Below are 27,831 nucleotides of genomic sequence, written 5' to 3' on the forward strand. Positions count from 1 at the left end.
TTAATGCCGCTAAGCAGCTGATTGCAATCGAATATTGAAGATTTTGCGGCTAAAATTGTTTCCCTCATTTTCTGCGTTTTTCTGTCCTGTATTCATTTTAAGCGTAATGTTTATGGTTGTTTTTACTAAATAATCCATCATAGATTACCTTTCCTCTAAGACGGCTTTCGAAAAAGTGAAGATCTAAACGTAAAACATCTTTAAAGGTTGCTCCAAACCTCTTTTTTGCGGGTTGTTTAATTTAATTCAAAATGTCCACACGGCCGCGACGAGCAGCAGCTAGTAAACAAAAACTGGTGGTGGTTGAGCTTTCCGACTCGGAGGCAGATGTTGAGTCCCAGGAGGCGGATGAGTACAGGCCTCGAGACGCGAATAACCGCAGGATAGATCGCGCTGCAGATGGCTTGGCCGCCGGGTAAGTGAGATAATCCTCTCAAAAATATGCACGTCGTTAGCATAAGACTAATCCTTGTCCCACTTAGCTTAAGTCGCAAGCGTTGGCCCTCCTCGAAGAATGCTGCTGCCGAAGGACCGGCTCCCAAGAAGAAGCGCTCCAAAAAAGGGAAAGAGGACGAGAACGCCTGTCCCAACGAGTCCAATCCAGAGCCGCAAAACGAGGCACCTCCGCCTGCGATAACACAACCAGATGTAGCCGCTGTCAGGCCTTCGACTACAGGACGCAGTTCGTTCTGGGAGCGCCGCAAGGTGTGGAACATCCACGAACTGCTGGCCGAGACGGAAAATATCCAGCCGCAGGCAGCCAGGAACATTGTGCAGCTGTTTGAGAACGAAAACACCATTCCCTTCATATGCCGGTAACTGTGGTACTTATCCCTAGAATCAATAGAAACCAATTAACATTTATTTGTAGCTACCGACGAGACCTAGTAGACCACATAGCACCCGATCGCCTGCGAGACATTCGGAACACCTACACAGATATCGTGGATCTGAGGAAGAAGGCCGAGAACATAGTCAGTCAGTTGGAGCGCGAAAACGTGCTCAATGCAGACATTCGGGACGAGCTGATGTGCGCGAAGACCAACGAGGAACTGGAGTTTCTTTACGCCCCCTACAAGCCGGCCAGCAAGGGCACCTTGGCGGAGCGGGCCAAAGCCCTGGGCCTGGAGGAGTACGCCGACTGCCTGCTCTACGGCTCAGCCCCCAAAGTAGAAATCGGATCGATTGTGGCCCCGGCAAACGAGGGCTTGGCCACGGAAGCCCTAGTAATCAGTGGAATCTGCAACATTATAATACACAAAATCAGCAAAAACACCAATGTTTTGGAGGAGATCCGGAGATTGTAAGGCTTCCGCAACATATTTTGAATATATTTTTATGTAATTTGCTTTCACAATTTAAGACAAAATGTCCATCGCGTGTTTCTCAAGTGCAGCAAGACCAAGGAGTCGGCGTCGTCCTCCAAATCAGGTTCCAGCAAAGCAAGCAGCGGCAAGGGAGCCAGCGGCATTGTGGACAAAAAGCTGGACAGCTCAAAGTTTGAGAACTACTTCAACTTTCAGGGTGACATCAAGACCATTAAGCCGTATCAGATGCTGGCTATCAATCGTGGCGAAAAGCACAAGTTCCTCTCGGTTAAAGTGGAGACCAGCGACTATCTTAAGCGGGATCTGATGCGCTTCATAACGGATCAGTACATGACGGAGGGTCTGCAGTATCCGCTCCGGAGGGAGATCTTCACGAAATCCCTGGAAGAGTGCTATTCAAAGAAGTGTAAACAAAGTTAAGGATGCTCCGTACAATGTCCCAGTAATCCAATCCCATTGCAGTGCAACCTTTGATGTGCCGGCAGATCAGAGCTGATCTCAAGGAGAAGGCCCAGAAGGCAGCCATCGATGTGTTCGCCAAGAACCTGAAGCAGCTGCTGCTGATGTCCCCCTTGAAGGGCGAACGCATCCTGGGCATCGATCCGGGTTATACCAATGGCTGCAAGCTGGCCGTGATATCCGAAACAGCGGATGTGTTGGACACGGGCGTTATCTATCCACACGGTGCCAGGGCCAATAGGCGGGCCGCCGAGCAAAAGCTGGTTAAATTTCTCTCCGAGCACAAGTAGGTCTAAGCTAGATATTTACTGAGTTATAAGTGCAAACTGTACCTTTTAAAGCTGCCAAATCATTGCCTTGGGCAATGGAACTGCCTGCCGCGAGACTGAGCACTGGCTGACAGACATGTTCCACTCCGGAGTTCTGGACAGCCGCAGCATCCGCTACAGCATAGTCAACGAGAACGGCGCTTCTGTTTACTCCTGCAGCGATGTGGCCACCAAGGAATTCCCTAATATGGATACCAACGAACGGAGTGCAGGTTAGGAAATTGTCACCCAATCCTCCTAATTGTCTCCTAACCCATCTCCTTTTAGTTTCCATAGCACGGCGCCTGAACGATCCGCTGAGTGAGTATGTGAAAATAGAACCGCGTCACCTGGGCGTGGGCATGTATCAACACGATGTGTCTGAGAAGACCCTGACGGAATCGCTGAAGGACGTTGTCTCCGAGTGTGTGAGCTATGTGGGCGTGGACCTCAACACCGCCAGTCTCAGTGTGCTCAAGTAGGTGCTAGTTGGTGTAGGGTTCTGGGAGTGACTTCATATTATTTGACCCACAGGCATATTGCTGGACTGTCGGAGAAGAAGGCGGAGAAGATCATAGAGTATCGGTCGCAGAAGGGGTCGTTCAAGACTCGCAAGGATCTTCTATCAGTGCGAACTATAGGCGAAAAGTCATTCGTCCAGTGCGCAGGCTTTGTGCGTATCGAGCCGCTGAGCGTTGGTGGGCGTCTGCAGAATCCCCTGGACTGCACCTGGGTTCATCCCGAAAGCTACAAAGTGGCGGACAGGTAAATAACATTTATTGTTTAACAAGTAGAGAGGAGCTTTACTGCCTCTGCCTCTGTGCCTCGACCGCCTTCTCTAGCATGGAGGTGTCGCTCGACTCTTTGTGGTCACAAATCTTAGGAAAAGCACCAAACTCCTTCGCATTAGTATGTATCTCGCAGGGATTTGAGTGCTGACACCAGCATGGTAGATAGGGCTTCAAGGGATCCTTCTTATCGCCACGCTTGCAAGTGCAGTTCTCCATGCCGGAACTCATAAAGTCGTTGAAGTTGCTCTGCTTAGTCAACAGTGCCAAGTAGTCCTCGACGGAGTGCTCCTTCATGGGATCCATCAGCTCCGCCCAGGACTTCATCTTGACAACCACACCAAAGAAATAGGTGTTCAGGTCTTCAATGGCCTGCATCACGGGCTCCAGTTCCAGCTGGAAGGGGCTCTTCAGAGACTTGTCCAGTCTAGACAGGCGCACCTCCAGCTCCGGCATGGATACGCGCATGTCCAGGAACGCTGCCATCAACTCTGTGCTAAAAGTACCAAAAGTTGAGGTTGAAATATTGGCCAGTTTTTGGCGACATATTACTTGGACTCATTGACCTCGTTGTAGGCCCTCTGAAACTCGCAAAGAGCCCGCTCCTCGGTCATCCGGCTGAGATACTCGGGGTACAACTTGGTGCAGGCAGTATTGACGGCAAGGAGGCGATAGCGCACTCCGTGATACCGCATCTCCTTCACCTTCTGGATTTGCAAGGGTCTGGCCTGGGCCAGCACTCGCGTCAAATGGCCCAGTTTCTCGTCAAGGACGAGGAGCTGCTGGTGGACGCACTGCTCCAGCTGGAAGTCGCCGCGGGTGTAGAGATTTTTGCAGTGCTCAAAGGTTGGCTCTAGCAAGTGCAAAGGGATAGACGAGCCGCGGCAGGGCGGGGGCAGAGGACGGCGCTTGTATCGCTCCGGCGGATACTCCCAGCAGACACCGAGTTGCGTTTGAAGCGGCATGGCAATGGGATGCTCCCAGCAAGCCTTGTATACGGGGCGCTCGTTGTGCCCGTAGATGGCTTTATCGCCGCAGAAGACGGGCTCAGCGCCGCAAGAGATATCGGTTACTTTGCCTGTCGGCATCGGCGGTGGATAGTGCCAGCGCTCGTCATATTGGCGCTTCAGCTCGGCGAGCTTCGACATAATGAAAATGGGAAATTTACGGAAAATATACGATATTCCTAAAATTCTAAAACCAAATTTATGTTTCCAGTATTGTGGCGGAATGCGACATGAAGCTGACGGACATAGGCAAGGCCAGCTTTATAAAACGTATCAAGGAGTTTGCCGCCTCGCAGGCCAACCTCGACCGTATGGCTGTGAAGCACAAGTTGCCCAAGGAAAGGGTGAGTGATACCATAGTCAGGGGTTATGAGAGGACTCCTCTCAGTGGAGGCAATACTACACATTCTGGATTATACAGAAATGACCCGCAGCTTTCCAACAACTCACATGACCCCGATATTTGTAGAAATGTGTTAATATTATTTTGTTGCAGTTGGAATTCGTGCTGATTGCTCTGCAGCGCGAATTGCTGCAAGATTATCGTGCCGATCTGGACAAGCGGCCGCTCTTCAAGCAGGGCCTCACACGGCTGGATGAGCTCAGTATGGGCGATGTGGTGACCGGTGAGTAGTGGTCTCTAATGGATTGAATTTAAGCACGCAACCTTACCAATTTGTGTGCTTATTTAGGAGCGGTGACTAACGTAACCCAGTTCGGCGCCTTCGTGGACGTCGGCGTGGAGCGCGATGGGCTGATACACAAGAGCCACATGAGCAACAGTGAGCTAAGCATCGGCGATCGCATTGTGGCATCGGTGGTAAAGGTGGATTTGCAGCGACGTCAGTTGGGTCTGCGGCTGGAGAACATGCTGGAGGAGACGGACACGTCGTTCACCTTTAAGGCGGAGCAGTAAAAACAAACGACTGGGTCTTTATGCTTTTGGAAGTATTTAATGAGTCATATCGTAATTGTTGGGTTGCTCACAGGAGCATTCATATATATATATGTATATGTGTATATGCATACATAGTATAACGGCTCTCCTAACTGTACTCAAAGCTTATTGTTAGTAATAAATGTTCACATAAAAATCACCGCCTCTACGATCACTCTACAAATGGGTTCAAGTCCTCTTAAATGAATTGCCAAAAGGTGATTTATTGCTTTAAAACTAAGTGTGTTGCCCTCGAAAGCCAGCTTAAAAAGGTTTTACCAAATAAATATACAATATGCATTCATTTAGGCGCTTGGTTAGCTCTCGCTTCGGTTTTTGTCACTTCACTTCAGTTGGTTGCATTTGTTTTTGTTTCGAGTTTATTGCCGTTTCAGTAGAGTTGTTAAAAATAATTATAAACAATGTTATATTATCTGCATTTACATAATTACACAATACAATATAATATATTATAATATATTCAAAAATATATATGTATATGGTGTATTTAAACTTATTGTTCCTCCCTCTCCTCTCCTGCCTCGCTATCAATTTCATATTCTAGCTACATGGACATGTCGCGTAATCAACCGATAATTGTTTGTGTAAATAAATATATTTGCCCGTACATAATATTGGAGTAAGTGTGTGTAATGTAGTGTGTGATAGTGCATAGCAAAAGGCCAATAAACAAGTCGTACTCAAAGCATATCAAGTGGTAATTGCTCAGGATAATGCCAATGCTCCTTCTCGTCCTCGGCGCCCTCTGCTTTGCGCAGAAGTATTCAATAATTTATAAATTTTATTTTTATCATTTATAATGATAGCATAGGTAATGATGTAAGTATTGTTTATCAACTCTCGTAATAATAAGTCTATGTGTATAAGCAGTTTTCATTCTCGTTCTTCGTCAGCAGCCATCCAGCAGAAGAAAAATATGATTTAAATAAGTCGAATCTGAATCGAGCATATTGCGTGCGACAGATGAAACCGATGTCATCGTGAGACTCTGAATCGAAGTCTTTGAGATTGAATTTGAATTTGGGAAAATCTCCCTGCCAAAAATCTTCTGATGAACGACCTTCAAAGGTAAATCGATTCTCCTTCGCAGACGTTTCAAATTCTCGGTTACAGTTAATTATCGTATGTTCTTGTTGTTCAAGTTATCGGCCCTCAACTCGCTCCTTAACGGTTACAGTTACAGTTAAAGTAATTAAAGTGCACAGATTCCAAATTTCTTCAATGGCAGACACGGCACAGCCGTAGCGCTTGAGTGTACGTAAAGCGTACGAGTGTGGGTGTGTGTGTGTGATGGTTGTGCCCCCGTGGAGTTGGAGGTGTGTGGTGCTGAGTGTATGGAGTGTGTTGATGGGCTCCCGGCGGAGGAGGCAGCGTGTGGCATTTCGGAGTATTCAATTCAGATTCGTTCGTGTGGCAGTGCCTGCCTGCTCCTGCTTCTCTGGAGGGAAGACAGAAAAAGATAGTTACATGCTTGATCGGGATGTGTATGGAGAGGAAGTCCATTGTGATATATCCACAAAATTATCGCACATAATATCATCATATCGAAAAAATCGTACTCTTTGATATATCGAACTTTTAAATATCGAAAATACATCATTCAACTAGAGCTGGAAATAAAATCGATTATATAATTATATATATCGGTTTTCACTTTTAGAATCAATTTAATCGAAATAATATAATTTTAATTATTTCCATTTTTAATTTTAATCGATTTATATCGATTTACTGCTATTTAATTTATTAACAGCAAAAATCGTTCATTATTGCATCTTTTTCTACATTTATAAAAAATCGATATTATGACATCCTTTTTCGATATTTATATGGATATATACATACACCGACTTCCGCGTCAAATTGCGATCGGGATTACGTGGGTCTGGACTTACCGGTGGCCAGGATACGCAGGATGCAGATGTGTGGGAAGTGTGTTTGTGTGTTGGTTGGTGGTATGCAAGTTGAAAATGATCGAAATCAAGAGCGAAACGAAACGAAATTATTTCTTTTTCTTCTCTTTTCTGCAAGTGTAGAACGAAGAGTAAGGTAAGCGGTATTAGCATTTGTGATTAGAAACAAAACAAAAGTCGCGGATGGGTGAAATTCGTATATAGTATATATAGGTTCGCACTAAGCCAAGCTGGACACTGGAGAGTTAACGAGTTAAACATTGGGTATTTGGCATTGGCCTGCTCACATTCAAGACACAGGTACGGGACGGGTCGGGGCATTTACAGGGAGAACCTCTCTTGTGGCGACGCTAGCCTCCGGCGTGCTTCGTGTGCTGTGCTGTGCTGTGACTGTTGCTGTTGCTGCCGTTGCTATGGAGCATAAATCTGGGCATGAGACTAAGCTGGCTAATGGCTTTTCGAATAGAGCAAGCGCCGCCAGAGGGGGCTGCTGCAGCAGCAGCAGAAGACATCGAGCCATCTGTAAGATTGAAGAATTCTTCCATTTGGATTTTGCTTTTGAACGGGTGTGAGTTGAACGCAATTGAACGGGGAAACAATGCAACGGGGGCAACGTGTAACAGCAACTTGGGTTTGGGGTCCACCTAGGGTCCGTTGCCGGGTTAGCATGATTCCCATGTGGGTGTGAGGTGAGTTCCTGTGTGGTCTTAACCATCGGTTAGGGTGAGTGTGGGCGTGGATGATTTTTTCTGCTGGGTGTGTGCGGACTTGTAAAAATTGTTTAATGCTATTTGGTAGGTGAGAGAGTGTGGCTGGTGTATTTTATATATTTAGAATGCTTTTAGCTTAGGTTTAAACGCTAAACGACCGCTACGGATAATGAACCACATTTCGTGTTTTTCTACATATTTCTTCGCTCAATTTCATTTATAAATATATATGTATATGTATATAATGTAACGCCAAAACTCCGGTCAGCTACAAGTGCTACAAAAAACAGTTTGTCTATAGTTCTACGGTTCTATTCAAATCTCGAACCGAATACCTTCGTTAGTTTCTAACTATGTTCCTAATTATCGTTTACGAATTGTTCATTGAGTTTTCACAGCATGTGGTGTGGGTGTGGTTATAAAACAAAACCATTATTCGCACAAGAACTAATTACATTAGGGGTCTGATCTGGTCTCCGTCTTCTCGTGGTTTTAAACACTTTAGTCTGGGCTTCAGTTATAGTTTGTTATACGTAGTTATCGCAGCTAAGACTATTCAAAATAAAGGATTGTGAATCTGCGGGAATGAAACGAAAGGAACAACAACGCTCACGCAAATTTATTTTTACACAGAAATGGGAAAACACATTAGATAATAATGGTGGACACGGTACAGTAATGCCAGAAACACAACAAAACACAGCAGCAAACCGAGTCCCGGAACAGGTAGTTCCAACAGATATTGGTGGTCCCCGAGATCCGGGGAGCTCTGCGGAACGAACAACACAAGGTTAGGGGGTCTCGGGGTGCACACAAAACACAAAATAGCAACACAAGCAACAGAAAAAGAACGGATAGGAGGCGAACAGAAAATAGGGGCGATCGGAGAGCGATCGCTTAAACCACACAAGCTGAGAAAACTCCCATTACGCGTCAGCCAATGTCCTGCTGCACATTGCCGGAGGACGAGGAGCTGCTGCTGCTGCCGCTAGGGCGTTGCTGCTGACTGTACCTGTTCGTTGGCGGTGCCTGCTGCTGTTGCTGCTGCTGCTCCTTCGGCTGCTGCAGGCTAATACTTTGCGGCGTGGAAGGCGGGCATGCGGTGGTGTTGCCCACTGGGAATGTGTCGGCCTCTTCGTCGTGCGCCGCCGCCTGTGCCGGCTGTGTGGCCTGCAGCTCCAGCTGCTGCTGATCCGCCAGCAGTTTGGCGCTCAATATGCTCACGTAGGTGCGGTAGCGACGGATCTGCAGGATAGGAAAGTTGGAATAGGAACCTCCATAGAACGGATCACCCTTACCTCGTACTGCAAGTAGCTCTCCTTCTCCTTGTAGTTCTGCAGAGGCAGTCCCTTGCTGGGAATCGGACCCTTCTTGTGCTCGTTTAGCTCCTGCTCCAGCTGGGCCAGCTGCAACTCATGCGACTCCAGCTGCTCCTTCTGTAACATGAACGAGTGCCTCAGGAATTAAAAATGTTAGAGAAGGAGAATCTCCCCCTAGTACCTACCAGCATCAGCTTGGACTGTTTGCTTGGCAAAAGCGGACGCTGGAACCTCTTTTGGCTGCCCACACCGCCTTCGAGCGGTGGTGCCGAAATTGCCGCGCACACGTAATTGATCGTCTCCACCCACGACTGCAGCTCCTTCGAGTCGCTGGTCTGGAATAGATACTCGGCCTGATCGGCCGTCTGCAGACGGAACACATGTTGCTTCTTGGTATAGTCGTTGGCCTTGGTGGCCAGTGCGTGATGTATGCGTATTGCATTGTGCAGATTGTCGGACATCTAAACAGAAGGCGATATTCATTAAATTATATACTTTAGCCTCTGTCTCGCCATTAACTCACTTGACTCTTGCGAAAACCGTGCTCGTCTTTGTGCAAATACAACACAAGATCACGTAGCGTGCAGTAGAACATCTTCCAGGAGCGTTTGCCGAACGGAGCTGAAAATACAAAGACGGAATATTTCCATGAGAATCTTTATTATTTTGCAGGGTATTATGAATTTAGTCAGAAGTTTGTAACGCAAAAAGGAGACGGTTCCGACGCTATTAAGTATGTATGTATTCTTGCTCAGCATCAACAGCCGAGTCGATCTAGCCATGTTCGTCTGTCCTCTTCTACGCAAACTATTCCCTCAGCTTTGCAGCTATTTGCATGAAACTTTGCAGATGGTCTTCTGACTATCGTATATATTATGTGACTATATCAAATAATATATAAAGGTTAGCTTTATGTATATTTGTAAATCGAAACTCACTCTTCTTGGAGCTGCTATCGTAGCAGCATTTACGCATCACATAGCCCTTTTTGTACTCCACAGCCGTGGCCAGTTCGGGCGGATCGAGGAAGGGATTCTGTCCCACATTGCCCAGGGCACTGTTGTTGGCTCTCTGCTGCTGCTGCAGCTCGGCGGAATCCTCATCTCTGGAAGGACAAATAATAATTAAAGTATCGCATAAAATATCAATTGTTCACACTTACAGCGCCCATTCCAGCGGCTTGGTCTTGATGGCCTGATATAGAAACTTGAGCACATCCTTCGGAAAGTTCTCGCCATCGTTGAGATCAGCCAGATTGTCCACGAACTCCGCACAGCTCATCTTGCGATTGATGTTGGCACCGTGCAGGTCCGTATTCAACAGCATTATGGCACAGGTGAGCGTGTGCACGGCATCCTGCGAGTTGAAGGTGCCCGGATTGCAGTCGAGGAAGCGCTTGGAGAAGTGCACCAGCACCCGTTCCCGTTCCTGTGTCTCCCCCGACAACGAGAATTGCTGGAGGAACTCGCGCAGCGCCTGGTCCAGTGACTTTTTCTCGAAGGTGAAGTACTTCAGATACTCATCGGCCACCGCCCGACTGAAGTCGTTGCTGTTTAAGTGGAAAGAGAAGCCCGGATGGAAAAGTGTCATTAAGAGGATTGGGTTTGAGACACTCACTTTTTGCTGAGGTGTCGCGACACGTCGCTCTTCTTGAAACCGTCGAGGGAGTGCAGTCTTTTGGCCAAACGAATGGCCGAGGGCATGTCCACGGCCTTGGGCGAGTAGTGGTACGAGTGGAGCGACTCCACATCACTGCCATCGTCGGAGACGGGCGGCGACCCGTCCCGCAGTCCGATGGAAGTCGTGCCCAGCGGTTCGTCCGTCAGCGTAATCACATCCTCCTCAGAGCGACCGCCGTTACTGCTGTTGCTGCTGTCCAGGCCACGCACTTGGATGACCACCTTGTGCTCGGACTGCTCCCGGTCGCGATCCCTCTCCCGCTCCCTCTCGCGCTGCTGCTGCTGCTGAGCACGCAGCTGCTGCTTCAGCTGCTGGCGCTGCAGCGCGGCCGCGTCCGACACGAGAATGGTGGAGTCCGAGTCACTGGGATCGCTAAGTACCATGCCGCCTAGAATATCGCGAGAACTCAATAAATTATCGTCGTCTTGGTAGTCGGGACTAGAAATATTCGAAATGGCCTCTGAGACGCTCTGATCGTTGTTGCCACCACCACCAGTTACACAACCACCACCACTAGAACCGCCTGGACCGCCACCTGGGCAGCTGAGCAGACCGGGCATCCCGCTGGGCGGCTGCGCCACCTGACCGCCCTGCTCCCGCTGCTGTTGCTGCTGCTGCGCGGATGTGGGGCCATTGCTGCTGCTACCCAGGCCCAGGGCGCCCTTAGAGCCTGACGAGGACATCACCGACGACGACACCGACGTGGGCGAGGCCGGACTGCCCGCAGCCGAGTGCTGGGGCGACGAACTAATGGAACTTGAATGTGAATTTGAATGCGATTGCTGACCGTAGAATGTCTGCTGCTGCTGCTGGTTCTGCTGCTGGAGTTGCTGCTGCTGGAGGTGCTGCTGGTGTTGCTGCTGGAGCTGCTGTTGGTGCTGCTGGAACTGCTGCTCCTGAACCTGCTGCTGTCGCTGTAGGGCCGCCAATTGGTGCGGCTGCAGTGGCGCATTATAAGTCCACACAATACGATCGCGATCCGAGGCCTAGGATGTGCAACAAACCAGGGATTAGTAACAGGGAAATAACACGAGGATCAGGTTTTGTAATATGTAAATGCTCTATGGATTTTATGTCAGATCTTGAATTTCCATTGGCCGGCAGCTGCCCCATCTCCCAAGGGCGGGGGAGGAGTCCTAACAAATTTTCCGAGTGCCGGAAGCGTTCGGTGTCTGTGTCTGTGTCCGTGTGAGTGTTGGATAAAGACTGTTGTTCGAGTGTGTGTGTGGCAAGCGTTATAGAGTGGCGTTGTTCTTTTGCTCTCTTCTACATACAAAACTCTTTCCAAGCGCAGGCACAAATCAAAATAGGCAAAAATCGAAACACAATCAAAATGAAAGTCACATTAATCAGCATGCCAACTATGCGAATGGCAACCTTTTTGCACAAGATATAGTTTAGTTTGCTGCTGCAGTTCATCGTTCTTGGGACACCAGTTGCTGGGGATTCGCTCCTCTCGCTGCGGCAGTTGTTGTTGTCGCCAGCCTTGCTGCTGCTGCTGCTGCTGTTGGTGTTGCAGTTGCTGGGGTTGTTGTTTCGCTCACCCTCGTTGTTGTTGGAGGCCAGTGACGATGAGGAAGAGGAGTTGTTTACAATTACAGTGGCCATCGACTAGAAAGCTCACGGGGACAATAAATTGCGCATATCAAATCGATTCGAGAAGAGTAGCCAAAGTAGGAAACAAGAGAATGGAGAACGTAGAACAGAGAACGTAGAACGGAGAAACGAGAAAATGAAAAGAAAGGATACGAAACCAGAGAGTAAGATAGACAGAGAGTAGTTAAGAAGTAAGTACAAGTAATTAAGTGGAAAGTTCAAAGTAACAAGTGATCAAGAATATGGTGGCTCTAAGGGGGTTGACTTATGTGATGTCCGTTTTTAGACACATTTTTTTAACAGTTATTAAGTAAAGTATAAATGCAGACATCGCAAGAACTAGGATATTTTAAAAATATTGTCAAATAGAAATTAAACAAATTAAGCAATCAAAGCAAAAGAAATGAAAAGTGTTTTTTTTTTTAACCGTCACATGTGTCAACCCCCTTAAGTCTAGATCTAGATATGGGTCTAGGTCTAGGTCTAGGAGTAATGGGAGGATGATACCGATGACTATATAACAATGCATTGGCTAACACACACACATAACATGGACGTGGGGACAACAGACTACAGAAACCAACAGTTAACGAAAATCGAAACTCTACAAAAGCGAAACTTCTCAACGGGAGCGAGGGAACTCATTAACTACGAGTCGAGGGGGTGTCATGTGTTCTGGGAGAGATCTGGCGGGAAATTCGACCTTGGCTCTAGCTATGCAGCTCTATCCAGCTCCAGGCGGGCTGTCCTTCGGAGTAAGAACTGCTGCATTACAGCGATGACTCACCTGCGAGTCCTCCGAGTCCTGACGCGTGTCCAGCAGCGTGTTCAGCGAACTATTCACATCCTCATCGATGTCGATGGGTATCACGGCTGCGATGCCTTCCCGCTGGATCTGCTGCAAATGGTCCTCGGACTTGCTGGTGCGGAAACCGGCGGCATCACACTTCCGCACCACATGCCCGTTGTGGCGGCGCACTACTACCGCTCCGGCACCGGCACCGGCGCCACTGCCCGACTCCTGTCCGGCCACGGAACTGGGCTCCGGACTGGTGGGCACCGAGTTCGCCGTCTCCTTGTCGATCAGCGGCGTAGACAACGAGATGGGGGAGGTTGGCACTGAGAAGGAGGTCTCGTCCAGGCCCAGACCGCCCGCCTCGCTCTTGACCGTCGTCGACGACGATCCCGATCCAGAGCGCCCGGCACAGTCGACGGCATCTCGATGGCGCTGCTGTTGCCGGGTGGCCGTCCGCTGCTTGAGGGCGCGTAATCTCTGCTTGGCTGAACCGGAGCCCAGGGAGTTGGTCGAGTAGTCCTCGTCGCCGGCATCGTTCTCCTCATCGTCGTAGGCGTCATCGTCGTCGTCATCGTCCACCAGACACTGGCGGTCACTGTCATCCTCGTCGCCGCGCCCCAGTCCGCTCTGATAGGTTTCGATGTTGGTGATGTCATAGTGCGTCTGGTCCTCCTCGCGCTCCTCCACTTCCTCCTGCTCCTCCAGCTCGTCGTCGTTTTGGTAGTACTCGTAGCGTTGCTGATTCTGTTGCTGCCGATATCGCTGCTGCTGCTGCTGCTGGCGCTGACGCTGCTGGCGGTTATCCTCGTCCTGCCCATACTCCGCCTCCTCGTCCCGCTCCAGCTCTTCGCACATCAGCAGCGTGTCGTTGGTCAGCGAGTCCTTGCGATTGTAGCTGTTGTTGATGCTGTCCCGCTGCTGTTGCTGTTGGTGCTGCTCTGGTTGCTGCTGTTGTTGCTTCCGCAACACCTTGGCCTCGCGCTTCACCGAATCCGAACTGGTGTTGGTGGGCGAGTCCACTGACGAGGAGGACGTGGGCGAGGATTCGCCGGATGCACGCGGCGCAAGAGCGCCGTTGATCCGTGGGTTAACTAGACGACTGGGCGAGTCCCGGAGACTGTCCACCTGCAAGAAATGTGTCACATTAAGGGCATAAAAAGAGTGTCACTCTCGCTTACCTTCTTGGCCTGGGCGGGCAGGAGATTGCTGGTCTGCGGTGTCCGGGACAGGTTCAGGATCAGGTCACCGGTCATCATGTAAGCCTCAAAGCGTGGCGCCTTCGCCGGCTGTGGTGGTGCCGAGTTTGGCTCCGGCTCCCTTTCCTGCTCCCTTTCCGTGGAGAATCGTTGCCGGGTAACCGGACTGCCGCTATAGCTGTTTGAGTGCTGCAGAGCCTGGGGCGGCAACTGAGAGGAATGCCCGATCCCGTTGCCGTTCCCGTTCGCTGCCTTCGTCGGGATTTGCGAGGGGCGAGGCCGCTTATTCTGGGGCGAATGGAGCAAGGGCACGGGCTTGGGGGCGGGGCACTTGAGCGCCTGTGGAATGCGAGAGGGGCGGAAGGTGGGCGAGGTGGCCTCCCCTCCGGTGGGTGAGGTCGGACCGACTATACCCGTGGTGCTGCTGGTCGTCGAGGTGGTAATGCTCGTCTCCACTACCTTGATCTTGGTAGAGCTGGCCGACGAATTGCGGCTGTGGGTGAGCGTGTGCGAGGCGGTGGTCGTGGTGGTGGTGGAGCCACTCGCCAGCAGTGGTGACGAGTTCTGGCGCAGTGAGGGCAAGTGCGTGGGCGACTTGTAGCGCAGCCCGCTCTGCGTAGGCGTGGGCGTAGTTGCCGTTCCCTTCGCGCCGGCGGCGGGACGATGGTTGGGCGAGGAGTGGGGGCTGCTGCTGTGGTAGTCGTAGATATTGGGCGACTCAATGTCCACATAGTGCGGACTCTGGGTGTTGGCCAGCTGCTCTTTGATCCGGGCCTTGAGCTTGGGATCTGCGGGGAGAATCGTGTCGTGGATTTAGTATAGGTTTACTGGTATATCTAAGGAAGGGATGCAAGCTGATCTAAACTGACTACGGTTCTGAGCATAAAATAACATAATATAACAATTGCTTTCAGCAAAGAAGATTGTAGACTTAAAATATATAAATCCCTTACATTGATTCTAATTAATTTAAAATTATTAAAAACACTAAACAATATGGACTTTGCTACTATCAAAACTCCTTAAAGACATTCATTCATTCGCTGAAGACATCAGTGATTGAGTTTATTTCACTTCTGTTCGGTTTGAGTCAGTTTGGTTGGGTTTGCTGCAAAACAGGTTTGCATCCTTGAGTTGGCAGACGCATTTCCACCTACCTCGCTTCAGCTCCAAGGTCACCAGCTGTTCGGAAAGGCGCAGGCATTTGAGAACTATTAAAAAATAATAGGTGTGTGTTAAGTTGATTATTCACTGCTTTCTCCGCAAACACTCTCCCCATACTCACCTTCCTTCGTTGTGTAGCGATGGACATCCGTGCCGTTGACTTTGAGGATGACATCCCCGGCTTCAACCTGCAAAGATCCAAGAGATTGAGTGGGCTAATCACTGACGAGGGCAAAGAGTGTGCTATGGGTTGGAATGGATGGATCGGAGGGTATATATTATATTGACGAGAAAAGCCTATTGATTTTCCTTCGACTCGCGCTGCCTTTTGTTATTATTTTTCGCATGTTAGGCGAAACCCCGGCTGTCGGCACTTGTAAACTATTTTTAATTTTCTTCTCGATGGGCCTTCGCAACGCGTGGAAAAGCGGCAAACACGGCCACGCGGCTGCGGAGGAGAAGAGCATGAAATCACGCCGTGGGACGACATTGGCGCCTTATTTACTTGCTGACGTACAACGGACGAGCTGACGGAGCGGAGGAGCACTCGGTGTCCGGGGCTGGTACGAGAGTGGTACGTGAAGCCTTCACCTCCGGCCAGCGACAGCGGAGGCGCTCATAGATTATTCAATAAATATGCTAGGCATTATTAGTGCCGGGGATTTCGTCCCAAAAACGCGACACGCGCCAGTCTTTCGGTGTTTCGGGGTTCATGCAAAATGCACACGGAACAGAGCACATTACTTCAATATACTTTTATTGCATAATTAGCTTGACAGGCCTCCCGACTCGGCTTTTATTATTTATGTTATGCCCCGCTGGAGGGACTTGGCTGTGCTGTGAGTGCGTTGCAGGAAGTTGTGTGCGCCTCCTTGCGAGACACTTGACGCGGACTGTGGCTGGCAATTAAAACCAAAAGTCGCACTAATTCATGCTCTCACAAATGCGAGGCTCGTGGGGCATGGTTATACCCTGCTGCACGAGAGCAGTCTGCACGAAGAGAACCCAGAAATGGGGCTGGGAGAGAGCCACCCGCCCAGAGAACTTTGCAGCTGAGAAGTGAGAGCTGAGCTCGCTCCCTTGCCAAGTGCAATATATGTTGCTGCTCCGCCTGCTGCTGCTGCGGGCAGCGTTGCAATTCAATTAAAAACTGCGCTTAAATTAATTGTGCCACCGAAAATAGTTGCCTGCATGTAATACGTTACCCCCCAAGGGACGGAAGGCGGGGTGTGGGAACTGCAATTTCTAGGCGAAAAGAAAGTTCGTAATGCAAATTTGATGTTTTCCCCTGTGGCAGGCAGCATCTGCATAAGCCAACACGACAAAGGCCTCCCCCCCATCTTCTTCTGGCCAGCCACGATGGAAACATGTTCGCCGCCTTTGATAACAAGCCGCGATTAATGGCTCACGGCGAGGAGGAAGCTCTCTGGGATTCGATTAGGCACTTTGCCCACACAGCCACTCACACAACTAGACACAGCTGGGAACAGCAGGTGTGCGCACATAGACGCATGCAAAAATGGCTTTTGCATTTCACTTTCACGCTCCGAAGGGGAGCAGCGAACGATAGCAACGAGATGGGTCTACTACAGTGGAGCAAGCATAGCGTCAACATGCTTAATAATAATACTAAATATATATCATCAAAAAACAATCCAAAAGATAGAATATTACTGAATTTGCCTTTAAGGATATATCAACTTAAGTTATTGTACTTGAAATTTTAGGGAGAACGTGTTGTGCTCGTTAGACACGATTGCCTTGCAATTAAGCTCGAGTTAGGGGGAATTCGTCTCAGGGAAGCTCGACTGTATACTGGAATTGAGATACTTGGGACCCCCGGGGCCAAAGTTGTTTAGCCGGGCAGGCAGTCAAGCTAGTCGAGCAACCAGCAACCAGCAGGCTGCACAGTTAAGAGTTAAATCAATCAGTTACACTCGGCTGCCGCTGGTTGCAAGCCTCTCCACCCGACTTTCCTGGTGACCCTTTTCATCTCTTCTCCGCTGCTCCGGTGCAACGTTGGCTGCTCAAATTGAAATTGGTCTGAATTGATTTGTTTTCACATCCAACGACACCAATGACAATCGGGGAGAGTCTTCCTGCATTCAGTTGGCAGCCACTCTTCTCAGCTATCTGCAATGTCATCGGCATGCCCCTATTCCAGAAAATAACAAAGCCAACTCAACTTCTGGGGAGTGGTGCAGATACGAGGCAGAAGTGGATAAGCCGCCCCTTCGAGTGGGAATAAAAACCTATCTATACTGAGGGCTAGAAAATGAGATCTCCGGGTGTTAGATTGACCAAAATATAAGGCTTATTATATATTTTCAGGGGTAATTTATATAAGTTTGTCTGGTCAGTATTTACTATTTAAAAGGTTTTCTATCATAATTATTAAGCTAACTTATGGCTGTCCTTACAAGATTTATTCGTTATTGTTATTTTTATTGGGATATACAATCCTTATCTTAAACAGAGATTATAGATTCCTTTTTGCGGGAATTTTCCCAATAATATATGTATAAATAATTTAATTGTAATTTATTTGAGACTGATAATGCACGAACTACATCGCCCAGATTTGTCTATTAGATATACCTAATATACTATTTAGCATTCACGTCACATTCGGCTTTCAATTATCGAGTACTTGAAGCCGCAATTAATGCCAAGTGAACAATGGTCTTGTTCGGTTTCTGTTTGTTTTTTTCGGGGGTCTCCTTCGTGCATTTATAATCGAGTTTGCCAGTTTGCTTGTGTATGTTTTGATTTTGGTTCAATGACGCTTTATTGACACGAACTAAACCAATATCAATTAACAATAGCAACAACCGAACCGCACAGCCGAGTGGGCGGTAAACAAGGCGACTGATTGATTGTGTTAGTGCCAACGACGACGACCCAGTCAAGTACGGTTCCGTTCCGGGCACTACCTTCACCGTTATATGCCGCACGGTACGGCGGTTTATTTGGATGTGGATAGTCTATTGCCGCAGAGTCGTTGACAGACTGCAGTAATAGGAAAACCCACTAACCTCCTTTTCGCCGGAGCAGAGGAGGAGCTCCAGAAAATCAATGTTGAGGCAGGCAGTCAGATAGTAGAAGCCTCCACGTGGGCGTCGCAATTGACGCACACAACGGTGGAAATGTTGAGGGTCGTAGTCGTGGACTGACAAGTGGTTGGAGGGGGGACTGGCCATAAGGGTGCGGACTGAGACAGACACCTGGGACTTGTGGCTCACTCAATCCACTGCCTGTTATTGGACTAATGATTTTGCCACTTCTTTGGCTATTTGCATTCTACACGGTTTCGGTTTCGCTTTCGCCTTAGCCACGCGTTGTTTACCAGTTCTGTCTTTCCACGGGCGTTAGGTTTACATTGGACATCAATCACACCGCCTATTAAATGCATCAATTGAAAGGTTTAAAGTTGAAAGGGTCTACGAAAATAGTTTGTCAGCTGAGGAACCCATTTTTATAACTACATCGTTAACTATTATTTCTTCTTTTCGCAAATAAAGACGTATCCCTCAACTCCGGTTAGCAATTCGTGATCTATGCCGAAAGGGTTTCATCTTTCTGAATGCAGAGACATCTCTTATCGTGTTTGATTAATAATAAGCAAACATGTACACAGACCCTGGACAACGACAGATCAAATAAATAAAGGCACACAGCAGCAGGCAGGCCAATACTCAAATGAGCCCACGCTCTGACGCTCTGCTTTATTTATTTCAACGACCTTGCAGCTATAGCCATTCATTGTGGATTTCCTTTCATATTTGCACCAAATAAAAAGGGGGAGCAACACAAATTAGCATGAATTGGTTTATTTCATTACCACGCTCCGGTGGGTGTTGTGTAATCGCGGGAATCGGAAGTCTCTGAACGGTCTGGATGGCGGGCGATGTTATCGCTACGCCGCTTAGCTAAATAATTCCGGTGATGCGAGGTGTTCCGAGGGGCCATTATGTTAATATTGTGTGAACTGGCACGGCACTACGATGCCGCGGGTGATTGAGGAGGATTGAGTGATTCACACCCTGTCACCCTGGTACTCAAGTGGATTGGGGTCGAAAAATAAAGAAATCACCTGCTGAACCTTCTTTAAAAAGGGCTCGTTCTATATTTCTCTGGATTCTAGGGTTTGCTTGCTCAATTTGGCTAATTAAACAGAGATTTCTCAGATGTTTTGTCCTATACTTTCTATAGCAAAAACCGGCAAATTGGTGTTAATAAAACTGAGCTTAACTGGTTGTCAACGTATGTATGTTCATTTGAGTTTTATTAGGTTATATTTTTATTTTTAACGAGAATTATAAAGATTAAATGTTGAGTTTTTATATGTTATGATTCATTTATTCAATATATCTCGAGTTTAATAATATTCGTAGCTTTGGTCGCCCAGCTTTTCTTTTTCAATTAAATTTTGCACTCGTTTCGTCTTAAGTTTCAAGGCTGAGTGTCAATTGCGTCACAGCTTGTTATATTATATTGAAAGCGCCAAATCAATGATTCATCAAGCTTCATTACGCCCCATAGCTTTATGTTTTTGGCCGTGTAAATATCCGAAAAATGTGTGCACTTTCTACGGCTCCCACTCCGGCGGAAAATCGAAATAGCCAGGAAGATGGTGTGAGTGTGTGCGGGGAGAGCTGTGGAATTTACAAGTGAGGCGCTCGTGCGGGATTTGCATTTGTTTAAAACGCGTAAAAATGACTCTGCAACAAGAACAAAAAGTAGAGTCCCAACAACAAATGTTTTTCAAACAAAAACTTTTTGCTTTCATAGTATCTGTGTGCATGCTTTGGTGGCTACACTGAAAAAAAACAACAATTGTTTCTACAATACAAATTTTATATACAACAGAGTGCTTATTTTGTATTTTTAGATTCTAAACTTTACGGGGAATAATTTTTTTAAATTTATTTATAGAATGATAAATGCATTCTTAATTTCCAGAAATTATATATTAGTTAACAAAATTCTTTGATATTAACCAAATTTAATAAGATCATTTTTTTTGGCATTTATCTATATATCTTTACATCTTTTAATAACGCTATCAAACCTTCAAAAGGTTATTAGTGTAGAAAAACTATTTTATCCCAATTCTAGAATAAACTTTTCGTTTTACTTAATTCTTGTTTAAATACAATTTAGTTTTGCCTGTGTATCTATAGCTAGTTTGCTTTTTTGGACTTTATTTTAAACAGTGTGCCTATGGCCAGGGTTTATTTTTGTTATTGATTTGCATTCGCCTTGGTTGCCGCTGCAGTTGCTGCAAAAATGCCAAATGTGGGCCAGCAATAGCAATGCCCAGGGAAGGGAGCACAAATTCCTAACACAATGTGCTGCCGACCGAGAAGGAGAGGGCCAAGAAAACCGGCTAATTGAGCATTCCAAACAAAGACAAAAAAGGAAACAATGAGACGAGGTGAGTTCAGATGAGGATGAGGACGAGGACCAGGATGATGCAGAGGCTGAGGACGAGAAGTGCTGCCACTCAATTTGCAGGCAGACAACCGCCAAGTGGCAGCACTGTCGGATGCATTACGCCGGCCTGCAACTGTTGTTGCGTCTATTGCAGTTGTTGCCTCTTTTGCAATGCTTGGACGCACAAGCAAGGGAGTGAGTGAGTGAGCGAGCGAGCCGGCGAGCACAAACAACGCCAAATATAAATGCTCGAGATTTAGCGCAAAGTTTACTGCCACCGCTCGCCGCTCAGCTTTCTACACCACTTTTTGCATGCCTGAGTCCGAATCTGAGTCAGCGGCAAAGATTACATTCTGTTGGATATTTTATAGCCAAGGCAAGCAAATTTTTAGCAGTCTTTATTTTAAAGAATTTAATTTTAAAAATAATCAACACTCCTATGGGGAATCTCCTAGTCCTGTAGCTTGTTATTATACCTTATAGTTATACCTTTCTTTGACTTTAATCGTTGGGTTTATTTACCTATAGAAAAAAAGCATAATTTATAATTTATAGCTCGCAGCACTGGAGGGTAGGCTGCTTGAGTGGCTTATGCACTTATTGTTCTTATTATTTCTCTGATTGTTGTAGTGTGTGCTACTGCCACTACTTCTCCTGCTGCTGGTGGTGCCGCTGTTGCTACTGCCACCGCCAGAGCAGTGCTCGCTGTGCCGTGGCGTGCAACGAACCGCAGCGATGGCTGAGTAGAGTACACCTCGGCCCGCGTCTTGCTCCCGTCCAGCTGAGCTGAAACAGCACCACCCCCAAAGACCAGCTCAACCTCAAGAAAAGCCGGGTCGAATGGAACTGGGCTGGGCCTGTTGCCATCAAGCAGAAAGCAAAAAAGCACCAAGAAAACCAACTTAATAAACGCGTGCGCAATTTTCCTACTTTTGTAATTCAATTAAAGTGAGTTTACTCTACTTTTTTTGCACTTTTGACTTCAAGTGAACTCTGGGCAAGCGTAAGGTTTGAATACTCTGTCAACAGTTTCTGTTATTTTAGATGTCTTTATGGGTCATAAGTTTTAACTGTCTCACATATGTATAATCCTTAAAAGTCGCTGAAATTACCCAAGATTTTTAAATGAACTCATTCATTTGTACTTATATTAAAATGTTAATCATGCCTTTCACTGTTATTGCTATTCTTTTGTAGAATTATTATTATGCAAGTCCCAAAGTATATATCCTTTAAATATTGTACAATTTGTGTGGTTTCTCCTATCAGACTAAGGTCAGTTTGAATTCAACTTGAATTTAAGATAACACGGAACTGATATGAAATGGCCCCAAATATATCAAGCTGGAGCCCGAAATGGTCTTATACACATAGCATTCTCTGAATAATTCCTAGTTATCATGTTAAATATTATATTTCTACAATTTCTCTGTAAGAAGGTCTTTAGGTTGGATGAGCTTTATGCTAGTTAAACTCAAAAATTGTAAAATCTTTGCACTTTCAGTTAACAAACAGCAACAAAGTAATACATTAAGACTGAGGTATCTTTAGCTTTGAAGAGGGGTATCCTCCAGATACGGATTGCAAAGACCCTTGGTAAGGGCATGAAATAGCAGAAGCTAAAGCGGATTCCCATCTCTTGACATTTACTTCTATCGCAATTGTAATCGAGTGAATGTGATTGTTGTTGCTTGGCCGTGCTTTTTAGAGCTTGAAGTTGTGTGTGGCCGAGCCTTCCATGATATATCTCTATATGTATATGTATGTATGTGTTCCACGCTGGTCTTGTTGTGAACTTCTTAAACGTGTCAATTGTCATTACCGACAATTTGCCAGCGGAAACGAGAGCGTTGATCGGAATCGCATGTGGCGAAGTGTAACCACTTCTCCAAAAGGGGTACAAAATCAATAAATAGCTCAGAGCTTCTTCTATTTTTTAGCGTTCTATCTTTCGTTTTTGTTGTCTGCGCGCGATGGCAATTAATTTGTTACTACCAGAGGGCGGAACAACGCAGCTGGCAACAACAATAGCCGGCAGTAGCATTAACAACAAAAGCGGCAATGGCGAAAAGTCGTTTGTCATTTCCAGTTAACGAGTAATTAAGCATAGCGTTAGAATTTTGCAACAACGCCACAGAGAACAAAAGAAGCTCCAGCTCCAAGCTTCGGTTTCAAAAGGAGGCGGTGAAAATGACAGCGAAAAAGTCTGGCGAGGCATACACACCACACCATGTGATGTTTAAAAGGTTTCTGGCCGTTATTCTTTTTGTTTTTATTTCAGTGTTAGTTCGCCCTAAAAACTGAATATTATGTTTCTGTTCACGAACAGATGGGTAAAAACTAAAGACATTTATTTGAGAGAAAAGGCACAGAGAAGCAATCTTCTGGGCAGTCAAAAAGATTAATGACTAAATATATAAAAATATTCTTGATAATTGATCATCTGTGTTCGGGGTGGTTTCTATAAAACCTCAATAATCTTTTATCTTTTTAAAACATTTGTGGTTGTTAGGGGCATTGATTACCAAAGTAATGGCCAAATATTGTCAAAGCTAATATTTATGCTTTGAAAACTTATAAAAGCAATGGAAAACCCCAGCTTAGTTTTCCTTTAAAATGCTTTTTCCTTTTATTTCAGAGTGTTTCTCAGCATAGGAATAGTATAAAGAGTGAGTGTAAATTGTGTTTCTTGTGCAATTAATGCACAATTTGCCACTCAGCCTCTCGAGAGTCACGCTCTTTTGTCGTCGGGCGAGTATCATCTCTCATATCAAAGTAATGTAAAGTAAAGTGAAGGAGAGAGGTCGGAAAATAAACAAACAAGAAACAAACGCAGGGAGAAAACAACAACAAACAGAAACAGAGTGCAGCAACTGCAGCGAACAGACTGAGACGCCAGCAAGGGCAGGGGGAAAGAGGCAGAAACTGAGAAGAAAAAGGAAAAGCGAAGGCGAAGGCGACAACCGATGACAGCGTGGACAAACACATGTACATACATAGATACATGCATACAGTTTGTACACACCCAGTCGAGTGTGTGTATGCTTGTGCATTCATTGAAAAATAAAAATGTACCGCAACAAGAATGACGGCATATAAAATGTTCAAGTAATTGTCGCCGAAGTTCCGACACGTTTGATTCCCATTAAGTTTTAAATTAAGAGATGCAGTTCAAGCAATAACCTTTAATTTATACAGCATTTTTAATGTGATTCAAATTAAAATAATAATTAATAATTTCTACACAATCAAAAATACTTGAACATAATGTATAAAATACAATTGAGATATTAAAGCCTTAAAAATGTTTATAAAAGTATGACAGTCAAATTTTTAGGTACCGAACTCTCTGTAATTTTTTTTGTTCTATACTTATATTGTTACGTTTTTTTTTAAGGGTATATCTATAACTATAAAATCTCCAGCTCTGGATTGTAAATATAGTAAAACCCAAAAACCTGTCCTGAAAATCATGATATTTACATAAACAAACTGCAAAAAAAATTAATTCTACTAATTTTAACCACCCTATTTTTAACTTAAGTTGTAATTTAGTCGCAAATTTGTACCTCTACAACCACGTTTGTTCCCTTACAAGACTGATAAAATAAAGCTACAACAATTTCTTTAATTAACATCCACAAATCCAGTTTGGATCGTCAAATTGCATTAATCAAGCAGTTTTTTTGGGGAAAATAGTGATTTCCAAAGTGCGAAGCGACACCTCCCTCCCCATCCATCCCCTTCTTTGCAAGCATAATAAAACCAAACCAAACAAAACAAAACAGGCGATAGATAGACAGATAGAAGACAGGCGAGACAAGACGAACGCCACAAAACAAGCCGGGCAGGGCAACAACGACAATAACAACAAGTTGCAAGCGAAAGCGATAAGAAATTGAAAAAGTGCGTGCCGCAGTGTCTGTGTGCGCAATGCGAGTGTGTATTTTATGGATACAGATACATACACCAGCAAGATGCAGTTCGTTGCCTGAAGACAACCGCCGAATGCCGCCTTGTACCTGGTTTTTTGTTTTGTTTTCTTTTTTTTTTTCGTCTCTCGTTTTGTTGAGGGGAATTACTTAATAATTTAACCAATTCGAAATTCGAAATTCCCAACGCGTTTTTTGCACTTTGCTTTCACGCATTTCGGCTTTTGTTTGTTTGTTTCAATGTTTTTTAGTCGTGGTCGTGCGCATAAATTGAAAAGCCAAAACCTGGAGCACAATTCTGGTGTTGTTTCGTGTAATCGTGTTTATTGTTGCCACGTCCGATAATTATAAAGTGAGTCTGCCTGTCGGTGCTTATGTGCCTGCGACTCTGGTGACTGTGTCTGTGTGCGAGTTAAGTTTATTTATAAATTGTTGTCTTCGCATTGCTTTTTATAGCGCTGCATTTGCATTTTGTCGATTCGTTAAGTTTTCCTCTCTTGTGCACTTTTCTTTTGATTTTCGAATTAGAGTTGCGCCAACACACAGACTCATACACCTCTATTGATCGCCATTGAAATGTGGCCCACGTAGGGCCCATTCTTAGTCAATATCCGCTCTACGTTGGCTCGAGTTTTCCTGGAAGCCCCCCATTTCGTAATAGTCACCAAAAAGACAACAACAAATATAAGAGATTCCAATTAAATGTTTACTATTTAAGCAAGATACAATATCTTTTGGGCAGATAAGATTAAAACACTGCCAGGATGTGGCTGTATTTCTAACTGAATACATTATTTAGATATGGATGAACAAAGATCTTCATGGAATTGCGAACTTAATATGTAAATATATTTAAATAAACATAAACACTGAGAAATGTAACTATGTACATATGTCTTATTTATCTGGCTATTTTTATTTCTTTACGTTTCCATTAAATTGCCAATAAATTGATCTTTACATGAGTAAAAACAATAGTAAAACCAATAAATTGTCATTTCATTTACTTTTGCTTTTCAATATTTGCGCTTGCCTTTTGTTGTTTTATTTTGCACTCGGCTCTAAACATTTGAGTTGAGTGATGAAGCGGCGACGACAGTAAATAGTAAATGAAAGCAAAACAAGCCAGAAAATTGATACAGAGTGTCTTTTGTGTGTTCTGTCCACCCACTGCCACCTACTTCCCCCGCCACACCAGTGCTCCCATCAATTAAAGCGACGATGACATCACGGGCTACGGCAAACAATGATGACACGTCAAGGAGGACTCTCGTTTCATTTCGGATAGCTTTTTCGCCTTTTTATTTTCTCTCTTTTTTGTGGGTTGTGCAAATTGAAATGCTTTCACATACATGAGTTCGCCGCCAGACAACAGCCATGGTCATCACCATAAAAAGCTGGAAAAGTGGAAAATATTCTTATCAACGATGAAGGGGCGGGTCCCTGTTAAAGCGCCCGGTTCAACTTTTCTAACAATTTCAGAGTTTGATAAAAAAAAATACATTTAATAAAAGCTTTATCCTAGGATAAAATTCTTTGAATTTTGTAGTTTTTAATTAAACTGGCTTTTGTGTGTATGTATGTATATTGGTTTTGGAGAAAGTCTTTTTCCCAGAAATTCAGCTTTACTAAACACTTCATCTTTATAACCTCATAAATCATTAAAATATAAAAAAAAGACATCTTTGCATGAATGTATTTTATTCTCATTTATTTGATTCTGTTGGAAAATACTTATAGAAGCGACCATATTTCCTTCCAAGAACTCAAATGTTATATAGACATTCGAGGTATGCAAACAACCTTAGAAGAAATTCCACTGGACTTCACACAATAAATTGGTACACATTTTCCATGTAATTTAAGCCTTTTCTTAGAATTTATGTATATTGACAGGAAAAGTGAATATTGCGAAGTGACTGAGACTTCCTTTAATAATTTCTTTAAATAATTTATGACTGAATTCCTTAATTAAGGAATATAAAATTTAACCAATCCTAATTTAAAAATTGTACTTTTAATATTTGTGAACCAATTTATTATGCATTTAAAATTAATTCGATTACAAATAAATAAAAAATATTTTTATTCATTTTTCTTATTTCTTAATTAGTAGTAAAAATATTTTTAAAATTATTTGCACCAACATCGAATATGAAGTTTCTATTATCCTCAGTTCACCAAACAAGTAGGGCATTATTTGCAAGGATATCCTTGACATTTTGGTCGGGTTAACTGAGGGTTCCTTGGGGAATCGCGGCTTCTAGAGCTTGGCCCGTAAATGATAATGTTGCAGTCCCAAAAGTGAAGCCAGCAGGGAGCTGTTGCTGTTGCTGCTGCTGCTTGCTGCCCGGTGGTTGATGAAGTCATGGTTGGGTGGGGGTCAGGGGGCGGGGGACACCACCCGGCCCAGACGGGAATGACACACCGAGACGGAGACAGAGACCGAGACAAAGACAGGCAGGAGGGTAGGAGGAAAAGGAGGCCATTGGGCAGCTACTCACCGCTCCGCAATCGGCTGCCGGCGAATTCTCGACAATGTCGTAGATGACATGTGGCGGTCCGGTGGTGCCGAGCAGCGAAAACCCGAAGCCGGAATGCTGCTCACTGCGGCGCAGCACCACCTTCAGTTCCTCGGTCATGTTGGGGTCCCTTCTTTCTGGCGCTCCTGCGGCTCCTTGTTCCAGGGATCGGTGTCTGTCCGTCCCTATTGCGTGTGGTACTTTTCACAGTTGCGCTTCACTTTTTTAATTAATTCTCGTTTTGGGCTTGGCCAACACTCAACTCCACTTCATTTACACTCAGACACTCGCTGCCGCACACTCACACTACACACTCACAGCACACGCAGGCACACACGCACTCAGGGTTTACAGCCTAAAATTGACGCTTTTTCGAATTTTTATAAACATTATTGCACTTTTTATTTTCCCTTCTTTTCACGCTTCTTTTCGTCTACGCAAACTTGTTTAATTTTTTCCACCTCTCTCTGTCGCTTCTATTCGGCTGGTTTCGTTTCTGGCTCTTTTCGCCGCCGTTCGCGGGGCCGGGGATAAAGGGGCTTAATTATTAGGACTTATTCTAGGACGCCCGTGGGTGCCAGCTATCGCCGCCGACATTGCCGTCCAGCTATTTTGCCACAAGTCGCGTTGATAATTTACTTTTTCCGCGAAAACGAACAAAACGAACGAATTAGAGGTGCAAAACAGAGGTGCCCGTTCAGCCTATTTCAGGCCAGATC

At 45.6% G+C, this 27,831-nt stretch overlaps 3 protein-coding genes across 10 annotated transcripts; 1 reads left to right on the forward strand and 2 right to left on the reverse strand.

Annotated features, from left to right (window-relative positions):
* Window positions 1-17: 17 nt before the first annotated feature.
* On the forward strand, window positions 18-4,984 carry LOC108084195 (uncharacterized protein YdcI). Its single transcript, XM_017180298.2, has 11 exons — window positions 18-415; window positions 483-815; window positions 872-1,303; window positions 1,364-1,734; window positions 1,791-2,073; window positions 2,129-2,328; window positions 2,384-2,573; window positions 2,630-2,860; window positions 4,102-4,234; window positions 4,387-4,516; window positions 4,583-4,984. The coding sequence occupies exons 1-11, from the start codon at window positions 252-254 to the stop codon at window positions 4,804-4,806; spliced, it is 2,691 nt and encodes an 896-aa protein (XP_017035787.1). The 5' UTR covers window positions 18-251; the 3' UTR covers window positions 4,807-4,984.
* LOC108084196 (uncharacterized) lies at window positions 2,856-4,126 on the reverse strand. The gene is made up of 2 exons (XM_017180299.2): window positions 3,436-4,126; window positions 2,856-3,379 (listed from the first exon to the last, which is right to left on the reverse strand). The coding sequence occupies exons 1-2, from the start codon at window positions 4,029-4,031 to the stop codon at window positions 2,899-2,901; spliced, it is 1,077 nt and encodes a 358-aa protein (XP_017035788.1). The 5' UTR covers window positions 4,032-4,126; the 3' UTR covers window positions 2,856-2,898.
* On the reverse strand, window positions 4,920-27,797 carry Efa6 (Exchange factor for Arf 6). 8 transcript variants are annotated; one of them, XM_041774438.2, is made up of 15 exons: window positions 27,095-27,797; window positions 15,344-15,410; window positions 15,216-15,269; window positions 14,041-14,846; window positions 12,854-13,987; window positions 11,848-12,081; window positions 10,408-11,456; window positions 9,953-10,339; window positions 9,729-9,895; window positions 9,314-9,411; window positions 8,976-9,251; window positions 8,770-8,907; window positions 8,484-8,716; window positions 6,744-6,872; window positions 4,920-6,286 (listed from the first exon to the last, which is right to left on the reverse strand). In XM_041774438.2, exons 1-14 carry the CDS (start codon window positions 27,230-27,232, stop codon window positions 6,851-6,853), a joined length of 4,803 nt encoding a protein of 1,600 aa, XP_041630372.1. In that variant the 5' UTR covers window positions 27,233-27,797; the 3' UTR covers window positions 4,920-6,286; window positions 6,744-6,850. The 8 variants fall into 8 exon arrangements, with proteins under 8 accessions (XP_041630372.1, XP_070143556.1, XP_070143555.1 ...); XM_070287457.1 differs by lacking the exon at window positions 11,848-12,081 and having other exon boundaries at window positions 4,925-6,286; window positions 6,744-7,281; window positions 10,408-10,858; window positions 11,258-11,456; window positions 27,095-27,795; XM_017180296.3 differs by lacking the exon at window positions 11,848-12,081 and having other exon boundaries at window positions 4,926-6,286; window positions 10,408-10,858; window positions 11,258-11,456; window positions 27,095-27,795.
* Between the last annotated feature and the right edge of the window lie 34 nt (window positions 27,798-27,831).

This window comes from Drosophila kikkawai, chromosome 3R, assembly GCF_030179895.1.
Source record: "Drosophila kikkawai strain 14028-0561.14 chromosome 3R, DkikHiC1v2, whole genome shotgun sequence".
Lineage (NCBI taxonomy): Eukaryota > Metazoa > Arthropoda > Insecta > Diptera > Drosophilidae > Drosophila > Drosophila kikkawai.